The following is a 16,095-nucleotide window of genomic DNA, read 5'->3' as shown; positions in this document are numbered from 1 at the left end:
CCTATTTTTGATGGAGTAGGCACCACTTTCCTCTTCTCTCTTCACACCCATTAACTCGCTGTGTCTTTTCATTTCTTCCTCCAGTCCCTTTGTGTTCATTGACACCGTTAATTAGTGCTGGCTGCAGGTGTGCTCTCAGGGCTCTCTGTGCGCACGCACCGGATTGAGGTTAATGCTTATTATTTTTTAATTCTCTGCGGGGTTTAATACATGTTTAAACGGCCTTTGTTTGAGATTAATTACCGGAATAAAGGCACTAAAGCGCAGCTCGGTTCCGGGGCCAGGGCGAGACGAGCAGGGGCCGAGTCGAGTCGAGCCGGGCCGGGCTGGGCTGGGCTGTTCCCCCCAGAGGATGGTACTGTGAACAGCCTACAGTAGGAATGTTGATCAGCTTACAGCGGAGCCAGGAGCCGCTCGGCCGCGATGCTCGTATAATGAGCCGCCGGTAGGAAGGCTGCACCTGCAATAACACGCCGAGCAACACGCGAGCTGTCCTGTAAATTAACGGGAATTATAAATAGGCTTGTGGCCGTCATCGCGGTTCTGCTGGGCTGGTTTTACACATGTAACATGTGTTATTCTGCACGCCTTCACAAAATGAATTCTGCTGGTCGGATGTGATTGGCTGAGGCAATTTGAACGTCTTTACGGGAAAATCAATGGACGCATTCAGCCCTTGAACAAAAGTCAGCACTTATGTTCTTTGCCTGTGTTGTGTAAAAAATATCAGCGATACATGTCCAAATGTAGTCCGTTATCACTACATCTGAAATGTTTTAATCTTAACTCGTCGTAATCCAGTGACCTCTCCAGTGCTCTTTTACGCACACTCCCCCCGACTGGCTACATTAAATTGCACACTCATCATGACAAACCACATGCTCTTTAACCGGCAGACTAAGAGAGGGGTATAAAGCCGTATGAATGCAGTTAATGAGTTAATGTGATGCTGTCATAGCCAACGGCGCAGGGCCACATTATCTGTGCCAAAATGAACCTCTCTTTACACACACAGACACAATAGACCATCCCCAAGATGAAACGGCGAACGAATATCATAATAGACAATATTCATTTTGATGCTACTTTTATTATTACACGTTAATAAAGCCATCAAAACCTCAGCATCCTGGTACCTTGACGCACGGGTGTGCATGCGCTAATAAACCCAACATGTGTTGGACTGTTATTGGGATTAATAAGTTCTAACATTCTGCATCTGCCTCTTGTTTCTGTGGGCCCCGGAGCCCCGCTAAGCCTACTCTGTTTCAACAGGTTCAACGTTGTGTGCTCATTACGACCTCCATATGGCTGCCCGTGAACACAGCGAGGCATGGAGCATTTAGGGCAGGCAGCTAACAATCAGTCCGTAAAGCGGCGGAGGTATTTGTTGTAAAAGTGAGACCAGTTGTGTTAGCTGAGGAAGGAAAAGCTGTTGAAACAAGTGGTGGTTTGGTCAATGGTTTATTTTTGTTTGCGCATAATTTTGGCTACCAACTGAATTTTACGCATCGCCAAATTACAGGTAAAATGAAACTGAAGTTAACTAAACACAGTGGGCTGTCCGATTCTCACTCCCTCTCTTTCTCTCTCTCCCTCTCTCTCTGCCTCTTTCTCTCTCTGTCGGGCGCGCTCTAGCTGTCTTACACACATGGTTTGGGAAAATCTGGGTTTGATTTTAATGGGGAGTAGCCTACCCCGGGCTCGCTTTACATATGGATGTACTGGACAGTTTTCAGTTGGTTTGAGCTTCGGGCGCGGATGGGTCCACTTGTCCACCTTCTCTCGGTGTCTTCTCACTCATGACTCTGTCGCGTTTCTTTTGTGCTTTAATATTTTAAAGAGGTGACCGTGTGAAAGACGAGACACCTTTGCGTTTGGAGTGGACAGTTTCTGACGGAAGGGGCTAATTGGTTTGGATCTGTCTCAAGGGACGTCTTGACACTGACGACTTGACACTGGGGTAAGTTTTTAATATTTATCACACACCCAGCGTGTTCGTGTCTTTGCGGAGAGCAGAATTCAATTTTACGCATCACTCATTTTCTGTGAGGAGAAGTGAGTGGCGCACGGCGCCTGCTGTGATGGGCTGTCCATTATCTGCCATTTGTTCTGAGCGAAGGCAAAGACTGTCATTATCTTATTACAGAGTGAGGTCGTGTGAATGTAAGTAGGGTGTTTGGGTTGCTTAATCTGCGGGGAGCGCTGGATCAGAGAGGTGGACACCGCGGACAGGTGTCAGCCTCCTCGGTTTACACCTGGCTCGTGGGTCGCCGTAAGAAAACGACCAAACAGCCCGTGTCCAGGATTTATTGAGAGGTACAAGAAGTGGGCTAAACGGAGCCCGTGAGTTTTAATATCGCTCTCAGCTGTTCGGTTCCCGTTCTGTCCCCACCACTCGCTCAGTTTCCCAGTGTATTTATCACTTCTGATTTTGTTCCTTTTGACATAGACGCCACCACGTGCATATTGAAAACACGTTTGTGTACCAAAAACAATTTGTCTGCTGTTAATAACAAAAAATATATGTCCGAAAACAGCCCATCATTAAAGGTCAGGATTGATCTAAATTAATTTTTATAGCAACTCTGCGCTTCGTGGAGCCTTTAAGTGACGACAAGCTTGCCTTGGCATTGAAGCTCATTGTGAGGAAGGTGTGACAGGAAACAATAGCCTTGAAAATGATGATGAACTCCACCCTCTCCAAGCTCATCTACCCTCTGCTTTCAAGCAGCTTCAAACCCCAAGGCGAAAGCGAGAGTCCCGTACTGATTGCTTATCTTAACTGCTTCAATAGACTTAAAGTATGCCCCTATTGCGCACTGAAACAGTGTCAGCCACTTGACCTACTTCTCACTCTTGCCGCAAATTACTGGAAGCAGTCCATGAAGAAGGCCTCTGAACACTCCACACTGCTCATCGTGGTCAGAAAGAATTTGAAATGTCAAGCTTAAACCGGGGGATTGACTGTGTCTTAAGTTAAGTGCTGTTCCTCTGGAGCTCGGCCATGTCTTCCCCGTTTTTGAAAATTAATCATCATTATTTAATTGCATCGCACCCTGCTTCCATCAGTAACAGAGTGAGGGGAGGCAGAGCCAGGAGCAGCTGAAGGCACATGATGTGGAAGCTAATCCAAAGCAACATAGTGCAGATTTTATTCTCTCCTGGAAATGTTTTTGTGTGTGCGTGTGTGTGCACTTGTGTGTGTGGTATTCGTGAACCCAGAGCTGGAGAAAGCTGCAGTAACACAAGCAGATCGTTTTCTTCTGCCTTGAAAAGCAGGATTCCTCAGGACTCTTGGCTCGGTCCACCTGAGCGAGTAAAGTCAACACTTCCAATATATTTTTCTTCTGTGGCTTGAGCCGTTTGACGGGGCAGAGTAATGCTAGATCTCTCTTTCTGTCAATCCATACTCTTCTGTTTTAGTTGGGTGTAACATCATCCCCTCCTCGAGTCAAGCATTTGTCATTTTTCAATAAATGACAAGCCGATAAAAACAATTTGCTCTGCTTTACCACGACCCTGCTGGATAAGCTATGAATGAACTCTGTGATCAGAAAGATCACATTTGTTAATACAGCTGTTTGTAAAGAGCTACCATATCAGACCCTGGTGCTTAATAACACAGCAAACACAAGGATCAAAATATTCTTGAGTAACAGATGTTTGCTTTGACACTGAATTTTCTAATGCAGATCTTTTTTTTTTTCTTTCTTCCTGGATCAGTTCCATCTACATTTATTTTTAGACCATGAGATGAATGTAGTGTAACAGAGTGCCCACATTACACGCGCTCGCTCACACATTCATCGTATGCACTTTAGAGGTGAGAATGAAGGCGCAGTGTTGTCTTGCCGCCGACTCAAGTGGCTCTGTGTTTTCTCTTCGTGTGACAAATTGGGTGAGTGTGTATGCTTACCTTTCCTGTTAAAATACCCGTCATTCGTCAGCGTGACACCCAAGATGTTTCTCGCTGAGGGGAGAGGATCAGGGGCAAAGATTCACATGCTTTATCCTGCTACTTCCTGCACCCTGCCAGGCCTGCATTTTCTAGCCACACATTTCGTCCAGATGCAGAGTGATATGTGTGTGAGGTCTTTTTCTTTGCATGTGTGTGTGTGCACACTTATCACCTATCAGTTGTAGTAGTAGTTTTCAGGTGTGATGTGTGGATAGCTAGATTTAAGAACAAAGGATAAAGCAACACGCTGTTAAAAAACTGAATGAACAGTGAAGATGTCGAGTAATGTAATAAGGAAAGAGTAGAAAGGGAGTTGAATGATTAGTCACAAGCCTTGGCATCCTTTACAATGTGTCAACATATGTGAAAGCGAACTGTAAATGCAGCTATAGGGAGCATGTGTTTGTCCGTCAACAACGTGTGTGTTTAAGTGTAATGTACGCAACCTTGCGAGTATTCCAAGCACTTAATAAAGTGATTTGTGGTTTTTTCCCCCTGTGAGTTCAAAGCAGGTCCGTGCTTTTGGCTGTGGGGTAGAGGTTGCTCTTGAGCAATGGAAAAAAAAAAGAGAGACTGTTTTCCTGTTGGAGGGGGGGCTTTTTTGGGAAAACCGCAACCCTGCCTACCGCAGCCAACCTTCAAAGAGCTTTGAAAGAGCGTTCACCTCTCTTCTCCTTAAGTCCTTCCATCCCTCTAAACGAGCTACTTCCTCTCATACCCAGGAACAGCTCACCTGCCCCTCAAGCTGCGGTCTGGGTCGCACTCATGTCCATGGGAAATATTCAATCACGGAGCCCTCAGTCCGCCCACATGTACGGAAAGCAGTCCACTTTTGGAAGTCTAACCTCTCAGCATCTCTCGCATGTCTTTATCATCTCTGTAATCGCATCGCATGACAGCTTTCACCCAGTGATAAACTCCGAGAAGGAATCTGCGTCTCCGCTCACCATCGCAGGACTGTGGGTGTCATCCTGTTCTCAGGCGCATCTTGACAGCACATGTAGGGGGAATATTTCTTGTATTTGAAAACGGATCACGTCTTGACACAGGCCGCTATAAATTTCTGGACTTTAGGCTCTTTGCTCCATCATCCTGTCAGTTAAAAATCCAAGACAAACAGGACTTTTTTGTACCTTTCACTCACATTCCAGCTGCATTTCACTTGTTAAATTGTTATTCAGGACATAAAGTTTGTAGGAGCTTCTTGGCTCCTCCAAACTCTACTTTTACTTTGGCGAAGATAGAATTTGTTAATACAGCAATATTCAAATACCATTTATCAGTCCTGGGATTCAAATCAAACGGATTTGCATTGCTTGTGTTTTAGTGGCTTACTATTATACATATGCAACGCTAGCTATGTTAAAGTTTAAATTACAATATTATTATTGATTTGGCTTTGGGATTCATTGTTTTTGTAGAGCCATGGATTTTATCTATGCTTATATGTTAAAGTAGGTGAAAACTGATATCAAGTTCTGGGTGAAAATCTGATTTTTTATAATCCAATTCAAGCACCTTGTGGCTGAACTCTTTATTATTTTTTCTTTACTTTAGAAGCTTGTACTTAACATCACCACATTTGCACTTTGTCTCCAAGTGGAAATATTTTGGCACTGCAATCCAATAAAAAAAAAAAAAGTGCAGTATACGATTTCTTCTTGCAGCAAAATACACAGCAGCTGGATTTGTGGACACAGGAGTGTGTGAAACTACTGAAACTGAAACGGAAAAAAAAAAGTCTTCATTCAACGCATCAGTATTTTTGCCTGGTTTGGTTCTCACAAATGAACCTTTAATCTGAGTGTAGTGAGTCACTATAACTTTCTGCCGGCTCATATCCTTTCTCCCTGCTCAAAGTTTAAAAAACACTGACCTCACTAACCTTCCATTTACAGAAAAGTACACCACAACCTGTCCTATCAGCAGTTTTCGTTTGTACTAAAGTGTGCTTGTGCATAAATGCAGAACACGACGGCTTAGCGCAACTTCCTGTCAGAGTTTGCGAGAACCAGCTTGACCTCATATTCCACCTTGCGCTGTCAGTCTTCTCTCCTCCCGTTCGGTTCTGGATCGGGTTCTGTTGATTTAAAGAGCTGCTGTCAGACTCTGCGCCAGCCGTGTGGGCCGGGCCACAGAAGCTGCTGCATTCCTCTGCTGGGCGTTCAGTCTTTCCTCCCTGCAGTGTCTTTTTCTGTCAGATGGAAAGGTAGAGAACATTTTGCTTCCTGCTTCGTCTTAAGCCACACAGAGGTGTATTATTTGGTATCCCAGCAACAGAGAGCAACTAAATCTGTAGCAGTTTTCTCTTGAGTGAGGTGATGGTGAACACTTTGGAAGTTTGGATTAGAGTGGAGCGAAATGAGCCCGTGGATATTGTTCAAACTGAACCTTGAAATTGAACCAGGGATGCACACACAGAACCTCAGAACATGCATAAGTGGGCTTTAAAAATTTGTCAGTGATCCCCTGGCTAATGACGCCCTCAGCTGTGAGAGCTGACCCCCTCCTGCCCTCGGCCCTCCCTGCTCCTCCTCCCCTCCCCTCGGTCCCTAATGAATGCCAGTGAAGAGCTTAGCGTATCCTTCACCCCCACATCCACCACCCACTCTTTCTCACACACACATAAACAGTGGGATCCTCAAGACCACTGTGGACACGGACACCACCAAGTTAATTTCAGGCCACTAATATCTGACCCCTATTACCCGAGGCCTGTCAATCATTGTGATTCACGTGGAGAGACTTATTTACTTATCAAACGAATGCGTGTGTCATCTACTGAAATGATTGCTTGGATCACTTACAAAATACTTCCAGTTTCTCAAATATGGGGTTTTATGTTTTATGTTTTTCTCCCTTTTATGTAATTGTAGAGACAAATTTATTATGCTACATATTCAGGTTTAGGGCGGAGGGTGAAATTAAACTCAAATCCTGTCAATTTGAGTTTTTGACACTTTCTGCTAGCTTAAAGCCAAAAGGCCTCCTTGATCTGAGCCCAGAATAAGACAAACAAGGCAAAATTCTGATTAATATAGTCAGAAAGTCTGTGTACAGGGGGGATTCCTCTTATTGTGCTCTTATTCAGCTCATTGATATTCATACAGTCTATCTCTCTATAATGATAATGAGAATAAAGGTGGCCCTGTTGTGAGCCTATTAAAAAAAATCGTCCTTGACTCTTGGCCGAAGGTAATAACCCCACCAGGGATTACTGTACGGCAGGCTAGGGAGATAGCAGGGTACCAGTTTGGGCCCCAGCTTGCCGTCATCTGAGACAGGCAACCACAGAAGACCTCCATTCACCCCCAGCCCGAGTGTGGCCACCACGGCAACTCTCCAGAACAGCGTGAAAGACTCCCACCTGGGATACAAAGTGGCTCAGCTGTCCCTCTCCCATCCTCACCTCCCCTGGCGCCCTCCTCTACACCCAAGCCAAATAAAGCCTCTCAGCGACTTCTGTTTTCCTAATCTGTGAACTCTGACAGAAGTGCCCACGCTTGAAAGAGAGACATCTCAACATGGGATGATCTCCCGGTGACAGAGAGAAGCTGAAAAAACGTTCCCTGGAATGTCTCTGCTGAAACCACCAGACCACCCTGTCCTCTTCCTGTTCCTCCGCTTCTCTCTCTCTCTCTCTCTCCCCCTCTCTCTCTTCCTGCCTCTCTGTGTTGCTCCCCCCATTCCTCACCCACCTTTTTTAATCTAATTTCCCTTCCTTTTACCCCCATCATCTACCTTCTCTAATTGGGCTGTCACTGTTTGATTAAAACCACTGAATCTGTTCCAACTGCCGAATGGCCGAGTATTGTGGCGCGAAGCAAAACTACTTATCCAGGGGGCTTCCACTCTGAAAGCCCCATATTTTTTCATTCTCTCACATACTGTACCCATATTACTAATGAGGAAATCATTTAACACTGCTGCTAGCCGAGAGACCGGGGGTTGTAGCACACCAGCACAAGTACATTTTCCTCACCATTAATCCACAGAGGAATGTTGTAGTGACAAATTGGCTTTGCAGTTTGTATTTGTCACCGCCCTCCCAGCAGCCCTTCACTTGAAAATGACTTTTACAGGAACAGTTTGTTTTTTAACTTGCCAGATGGTGGTGGGTATTGGATCAGATCCAGCAGATTTATAAATACAGGCATAATATCAGACATTAAATTATATATATTGTATATAAATTCCACTAAATGGTTTTGGTAAAATGGGACTGAGTCGATAAATCCGAGAAAAACTTTTGTGAGGGGGCTGGTGGATGGCTAACTTGACTGTAGGGATTGTGATGGCATACAACCGCTTGATAGTAATAGTAGTTTAATTTTGTTAATGACTGAAGTTAAGAGGTGCTTTAACATTTAGACAAAATCGGGCTAGCAGTTTTTTTGTTACAGGGTTTTGTGCTAAGCTATGCTAACCTGTTGATTGTGATAGCTAGCTAGTTAGCTAGCTAGCAAGATAGACACATATGATTATTTTACTCTTGACCTGAAAGTGTGCTTCCCAAAATGTGAAAATATTGCCTCATTGCTATCTGTGTAGTCTTTCTGAAAAGCTTTAGCTTAACCTGCGCAACTCCTGAAAACACTGCAGCTAGCTCAACATTCCTGTGTGGTATTCATTGTCTCCTTCAGAAAGTCAGAGATGTTGGCCTGCAGCAGCTGCTACTTTAACCACATTTAATGAAAGACAATTTCTCCTCCCGCAGAGTGGAGCTTGTGGCTTGTTAAACACACTGTCATTGCTGAGAGCAGAGAATCATTTTTGCTGAAACAGATTCTTAGTGTTTTAAGGGTCAGCCAGCCGCCGTGCTGACATCCTGGCAGAACTTACAAATACTGAGAGATTTTGTGGAACTGGCTCACGTTGTGCAGATTTTATGGTGATATGGAATAAGTTTGTAATAAAGATCAGGTTTTTGCCACAGTAGTTGCCGTTGGATTGTCCCAGAGAGCTGTTAACACTTGCTACGAGGCTAGCATCTATTTCAGAGGGCGGGCTGAGAGGAATTAAACAGCCAAGTCACTGTTCTGTCTCTGTTTAACCTACACGCTCATCTGCCAGACGCGCCTGACAGCACCAGACCCTGGAAGAGTCTCCCAGCAGGCCCGGCAGCACATGGACCGCACCATATTTAGTCATCCAAAGTCCAGACACAGGCCAATGGCGTCCTCCACCTTAATCTCTTTCTCCCTCTCTCATTTTTTATGTCCTTCCCTCAACTCCCTCCCTCCATCTCTGTCACTTTCCCTCTCTCTCTTGCTGCTCCCATTCATCTCTGTCCTTGCTCGCCCTCCCTCGAGTCATTTCTGCTTTATCACTGTCGTGCCCCTCACTGTTTCTCCCCTCCTCGTGTGTCCCTCTTTTCCTTCTTACCTACCAAACTCTTCTTCTCTTGTGCCTCTTTGTCCTCTTTTTCAGTCTCTTGCGTCTGTCAGTTGTTTTCCTAACTTTTTCTAACTTCCTCTTACTGCCTCAACAACATGCCCATCAAATCCTAAGTCGGAGTAATTCCCTCTTCCTGTTGTTTTTTTCCTTCTTTCACTTGTCATAATTTCTAACCCGTGTTTCTGCTCCTTTCTACCCCCTCCTTCTTTCCTCCTCCTCATGGTCTATTTTCTCTGATGAGCATACTCCTAATGGAAGCTGGGCCTCGATGCTAATGAGTTGCTAATTCTATCAGCCGTCTCTCCATGCCCTCCCCAGTGGGTGGCAGGCTCGCCAGCTTTACCGTGGCCGGCCTTTTGATGGAGTGCTTTGGCTGATGAACTCCCGCCCGCATGCCCACTTTAACCTCCTCGTCCTCAGACACATGTCGTTGATCACTGTCCGTATCTTTCCTGGCAAGGCCTCTTACTCCAATCACTCATGGGCAAAGCCACTCCCTGCAACCCATACTGAATATTGTAATAGCATTTTTTTAATAGAACATTTTTATGATCAATCCTCTAGATTGTATTGCTTGAAAAGACATTTTGTCAATTCTGTGTAGTTACTAAACAATCATCAGGACTATCATAGGAAGCAGTTGTATTTAGGGTTTCTCTTACTCACAGTCTTTCTGCTCTATACAATGCCCTCCTAACTATTTTCCTTTTACATCCAATTTGCGCTTGAGAATCGGCCAAATGGTTGAGTTTAAAGCACTTGAGCCCTGAAGACTGGTCCTATTTACAGGCCACTCGGCTCTTCTTTGAGGGTCGCTAGCTTTGGACCCCTCACACAAGAAAAGAACAGAACTTTTGTTTTTCCACTCGCCTTAAATCCATCTGTCTGCCTTCCCCACTTGACCGAAGTGGATACAGAGGCCGCCTTTTGTTCTACCAAGATGAAGAGGGATGCTGTAGTATAAGAGGGTTGGAGGAGGTGGGTGCCATTCATTGTAATTTAATAAGTACCTCGCAAAGATGGCCGGGGTGCCTTCTCAACCCCTCAGCTGTCTGTTTTGAAATGGGGCTCTTCAAGATTTGACACCCAGGGAAGTAAAAAGAGGATTAGGGAAGGAAAAGCCTTGGGCCATATACATCTCTTTCTCTGTCTCTTTCTTTGCTCCAAGGCTTTTCTTTCTCTCTTTGAGACCAAGTGGCCTCACGTCTAGCTGTGAGCATATGAATGATGCCATCCAGGTACTATTTTGACCCAGAGGTTTAGAAAAGCTTGAATGGAGTCGTATAGCCGCAGTACTTCTAATGCAGACTATAATCCTCAAATAGCTGTCACTTTTGGTGAATTTTCTGGTTGAGTGAATGAACATAATGCTGCCTGTTCTGCAGGGTCAGCACTGTGTGACAATAGTGTTGTAATGGTTGATTTCCTTTAAAATTCCTCCATTCTCAGTAAGAGCACAAAACTGAAGCCATGTCCTCGTCTATAAAATAGTTTCCTTTTTTCATGACCAGCTCCTCCAACAGAAGTTTGACCAGGGTCATACATGGTCCACTGCTTTGCGGCACTATCAGGGATTATGGGGTGACTTCTGCCATGGTGTTCAAGCATGACCAGAAGGCTTGGCCGGTTTTGACCTGAATAGAAGTACTGAATGAGAGGCCGCCATTGAAATTCAGGATGCAGTTTCTTGCAGTTACTAATGTCTCTCTTTAAATGGTCACATCCTTTCTCTTGGCTCTTCATCTAACTGTCTGCTCCTTTGACAGGCTTTTAGTCAATGAAAACATTCACTTGTAATTGGGCAGCACAAAGATCCCATTTAATTTCCTTTATAAGGGCAAATATAAGTCGGTTTTGAAGATACACAGCTTTCTTTTTATGTAGTAGATCAGTGTGTCTTTCCATTTAATATCCTATTATGGTAAAATATGTCTCTGACTTTGACCTTTCTGTTTATTTCTCTCTCTTGCAGGAAAGACTCTGGTCAGCCTGAGTGAAGGGTCACTGAGCTCAGACTCTCGCCTTCCCCTGACTCACAACTGTACACACACAGGAGAAAGTCACACACACACACACAGACACATCTGAGCGGCCACACATACACACCCAGTTTACACACAGACTCTTGGATACTCACTCAAAACCTCATCCTTGCATAAGTGCAGACATACGTTCAAACACAGGCCCTTCAAGCAGGATGAGGGAACCTTGGAGGTACCTGCTGGGCCTGTGCCTCCTGGCATGCACAGCCTCCACCCACAGTGCCACCAACCCTTTTGCAGGGCAGCAGACCCCTCCAGACCCTTGCTATGACGACACAGGTGCAGCCCGCCGCTGTATCCCCGAGTTTATCAATGCGGCCTTTGGCAAGGAGGTAACGGTTTCCAGTGTCTGTGGCCGGCCTCCGTCCCGTTCCTGCAGTGTGGTGGAGCGGGGTGACGAACGGCCTTCTGTACGTGCATGCCAAATCTGTGATGCAGCTGATCCTCGCCGCGCCCACCCTGCTTCCTACCTCACCGACCTTAACTCAGCTCACAACCTCACTTGCTGGCAGTCAGAGAATCTGAACACCTCTCCATACAATGTCACTCTCACCCTTTCACTGGGTAAAAAGTTTGAGATCACCTATGTCAGCCTGCAATTCTGTTCACCTCGACCTGAGTCCCTGGCCATATACAAGAGCATGGACTATGGCAAAACATGGATGCCCTACCAGTATTACTCCTCACAGTGCCGGCGTATGTACAATCGGCCCAACAAAGCAACCATTACCAAACAGAATGAGCAGGAGGCTCTTTGCACAGATGGCCACACTGACCTCTACCCCCTTTCTGGAGGACTCATTGCTTTCAGCACTCTGGATGGACGACCCTCTGGTAAAGACTTTGACAACAGCCCAGTCCTTCAGGACTGGGTCACTGTCACTGATATCCGTGTGGTCTTCAGCCGGCCTCAGCTACCCCGGGAACTGGGACCTGGGCCTGGAAGCAACAGCGGAGGGAGGGATGACGACCCCATGGCAGTGACATCGACACTGCCAACCTATTTCTATGCGGTGGGAGATTTCCAGGTGGGCGGGAGGTGTAAATGCAACGGTCATGCCTCACGCTGTCTGAAAGACAAGGAAGGAAAACTGGTGTGCGACTGCAAACACAACACAGAAGGACCTGAATGTGACCGCTGCAAGCCCTTTCACTACGACCGACCGTGGCAGAGGGCCAATGCTCGAGAGGCCAATGAGTGTCTGCGTAAGTCTTTCCCTCTATCTATCATTCTCGATGTGCTTTTAAATAAGTATCATTTCATCCTACAAAGGAATCTGTACTCAGTACTTTCAGAACATTAAATTTAGCAGAAGACTTTGTCTAATACAATTTCTCTGTGATTTCAGTTGGAACTGAAAGCAGTTTGGAATGCACAGAAGTATAACAAGAAAATAACAGTTTATGTGTGGATAAACACACAATTCACAATTATTTAAACTTTTATTCAGTATCCAGTGGCTACAGTCGGACCGTGCAAATGTAAATACACAGCTCTGATTTTCATGCCACGTTCTTACACTCGTTTCTTTCACAATAAATCTGTAAACTCCCAGTGATGAAATGGGATTGAGGATTTTACCTTGTTGCACAAAGATTGGTGCAAATCTAGTACAAATACCCAATTCTTAGTTGTGTGTTTCATGCGGTTGAGTGTATGGGCCGTTTATTTATAAGCTGGACCTTTTCGTGGCCTGACCTTTCCACCACCCGTTTTCAGAATATGAGGGCATGAATGTAGAGTCAGGCCAGCAAACTAAATTTATGTGTGCACACAGGGAAAGAGTGAAGGAGGTAGAAAAGGACAGAAACTAGGAAGATCTGTATTTGACTGTTAATTAATGGTGCTGCCAGAACATACCGGATGGGTTTGTGTTTATACAGGTGAACAGCTGTTACTCGCACGCTGCGGTTGAGCTGGCAAATATGGCAATGGCCCTCGAAACATAAGCCCGTACGTTCCCTTCATTTCTCATCAGCCTCTTGCATTTACAGTTCCTCTACTGGGAAACGGCGTACTGCGTGTTTTCTGGAATTGTCTATGAAGAAACTCTTTTGCACAAGCAAGTCTAAACAGTAGATGACAACAGTTCGACTCATTGGCATGCCGCTACAGCTAACTCATCCAAGAATGTTATTTGGCAGCGTTTGCCTTTACCTCAAGACATGCTCAGTAAAAGTCATCCAGACGTGCTCTGAATGTTTGCCAGGAAAAATTATAGCAATTTCTGTGACAATTTCTGTTAATGTAAATGGATTATCTTTGTATTGGATTAAGCTGTTCTACAATAACATGTTTTGACGTGATATTTAGTGCACATATCAGTTTCGTTGTTGTACCAAAGTTTTCGATACGTGCCATGTTAGTCATGTGTGTGTTTTTTTTTAGCCAGATTCGTTCTTTAATAGATTTCTTTGGTGATAATTTTTGCAGCATTTCTCTGTTAGTATAAACAGTCATAGGCGGAACTTAATTCAGGTCAATTATGCTTGTCAAAAAAATTTGTTAGCGCAGAAAAATAAAACCATATTAGGAACCACTGTCCCCGTTTTAACCTTTCCCCATAATGAAATGAAATTACAGCCAGTGAGAAAAAAAACAGGAGTAGAACATTGAAAACAGTGTATATTTTTCTAACATGTTGTAATTGCCCAGTGAGCTGGTCTGAGATCATATTTAGCAATGAACAGTGCCAGATTTGTTTAAAGGCGACACAGAGTGACAGAGCCAGAGGAGAATGAGACTGGCCAACAAATCCATCCTTTCCTCGCTCTGTATTCCGAAACCTCCCATGCCAGCTCTACCTTACTTTGGCTTCTCGTGTGTCCTTGACACCCTCACTTACTCACAGACACATGCAAACGCACACATACACATAGCCTCTATAACAATATCCTGTCAATCCCTCAGTGTTTTCTCTTTCATACTTTTGCCCACACCCTCTTTCAAATGTCCTGTAGCTTAAGTGTTACGCCCGCTTCCCGTAGATCTCTTCTCTGTGGGATTGATATGTCACTTCTATCCAGGATTTCTGGACTAAACAGCCCGGCTTCCTTAGCCAACTCTGATGACCTAATCCCAGTGTTGATACAGGGTAGTTAAAGCCCTTTGCTAGTTGCACGCTATACCTGATCACACATCCGGACATGCCAAAAACTCTGTCCCAGTTGTCCCTAATTTCATGTTCCGAAAGCCTCTTTACAGCTTATTCCGGTAGAACTGCTTCCAAAATATCCGTAAAGTAGCAAGAGAGTCTTTAAAAAGCCTCTCCAGCGTGTGTTAAAGTACATTTTTAAAGCGCACCCGCCCCTTGTTGATTTCTACGCTTGTTTTTCTTTCTGACACGGTGCACAAATGGGGTCTGCAGTGTGAGCCCTGAGGCAGACCACTGTGGCAGAGAGGTGTAAGTATTTAGACTGGAAAAGTGTGTAAGAGTGGCATGCTGCATAGCCGAGGAGTCCCTTAGGTGTCACAGGAGCCTTCATGAGGTCCTGGGGTTGTTTGGGTTTGTGGGAGAGTTTGAGAGGTCATGATCCTTTGTGCAGTGGTGACAGAGTAAAGTTGACTTGGAATTCAGAGTGCGCCTGTAGAGCCACATCGTCAGTTGTTTCATAGTCTATCTCTGCTTCTGTGAGTCCTTCGGAAATGATCTTCCTTATTCCCGACACCGCCACTTTTTCTTCAGATTTGGCTCAGTCTTAGCAGCCTTGACTTTAATCTTAACCTGCACAACAAGAACATTGTCTCCAACAGGCCTGTTTGATTGTTCATGGGCTTTGCTAAATGTCTGACATGCCCCGCACCAAGATTACTGTCTGTGCTCTTGGCAAGCTCATGCACCGTCTCCAGACACAAGCCATGCACACACACGCCCATCTGCCGCCTCCCGCTCTATGAATCCTGCCTCAAGACATTGGTTTACAAATCCCTGCTGTAGTAGTCAGAGAGGGCAGCCTCGTAAAGAAGCGTGTCTGTTTGTATTGAGGGAGACATGATGGAAAAAGCTGTGATTTATCTGCCCCGAGTTTGAGCCACGGGACAGAACGAGGAAACAGACGGATAAGAGCTATTTGGTTACTGGTTCTGATGAAGGATCGACTTTTCTGCTGGCATGGCTGATGCCTTAATGTAAACATTTTATGTTGACTTTAAATTGAGACCCTATATCACGGCATAATAGAGGCTGCCAAAATCAAAGTATAAGATGAAGAGGCCTCTTGTGGAGTCGACGACAATGTGACATCCTGAGTAGATGATAATTTATGGTGTTGTAGTAGCTCTCTACTCTTGGCTGTGTCTGAAGCCATTTTGGCCATGTTTAAACTGCGGCACCAAGCTGCTTTATTCTCCAGTCCTTCCTCTTTCTCATTTGTACTCAACCTGCAGGAAGTCAAGAGTACTGCTCTGGGACGCTACGAGCTCAGGGCCAGACACCATCCATCCCTAATGGACCAGCCAAGCCCCGTCTGCTCCCAGTGTTGCGGCAGGCACACTGGTATGCATTCATAGCATTAAGCGCAGAGGTCATGTGAAGGCTGTTTGAACTGCCATTTCGGCTGATTGCCAGAAATGCAGGTGAGCTGTGGTTGGTAGCAGAGCTGCGTTTTTTCCGTCTCTGCTGCGGTGTTTGGGCGTGGTGTTGAATATTTTGAACAGGAAATTTGACATATTGAGTCCACTGGGCAATGAGTGAT

The 16,095-nt window shown here is 45.2% G+C and overlaps 1 protein-coding gene across 1 annotated transcript in view; it reads left to right on the top strand.

Moving 5' to 3' along the window:
• The first annotated feature begins 1,178 nt into the window (after window positions 1–1,178).
• Window positions 1,179–16,095, top strand: part of ntn2 (netrin 2) — a 40,145-nt gene continuing 25,228 nt past the window's right edge. The window contains exons 1-2 of the mRNA XM_084567701.1: window positions 1,179–1,963; window positions 11,331–12,606. Of these exons, the coding sequence (XP_084423827.1) occupies window positions 11,556–12,606 (1,051 nt within the window). The 5' untranslated portion in view covers window positions 1,179–1,963; window positions 11,331–11,555. The remainder of the gene's footprint in view (window positions 1,964–11,330; window positions 12,607–16,095) is intronic.

Source organism: Chelon labrosus (assembly GCF_963514085.1).
Source record: "Chelon labrosus genome assembly, chromosome: 19".
NCBI lineage: Eukaryota > Metazoa > Chordata > Actinopteri > Mugiliformes > Mugilidae > Chelon > Chelon labrosus.
The sequence above is the reverse complement of the archived record's forward strand: the minus strand, read 5'-3'. Positions and strand labels throughout refer to the sequence as shown.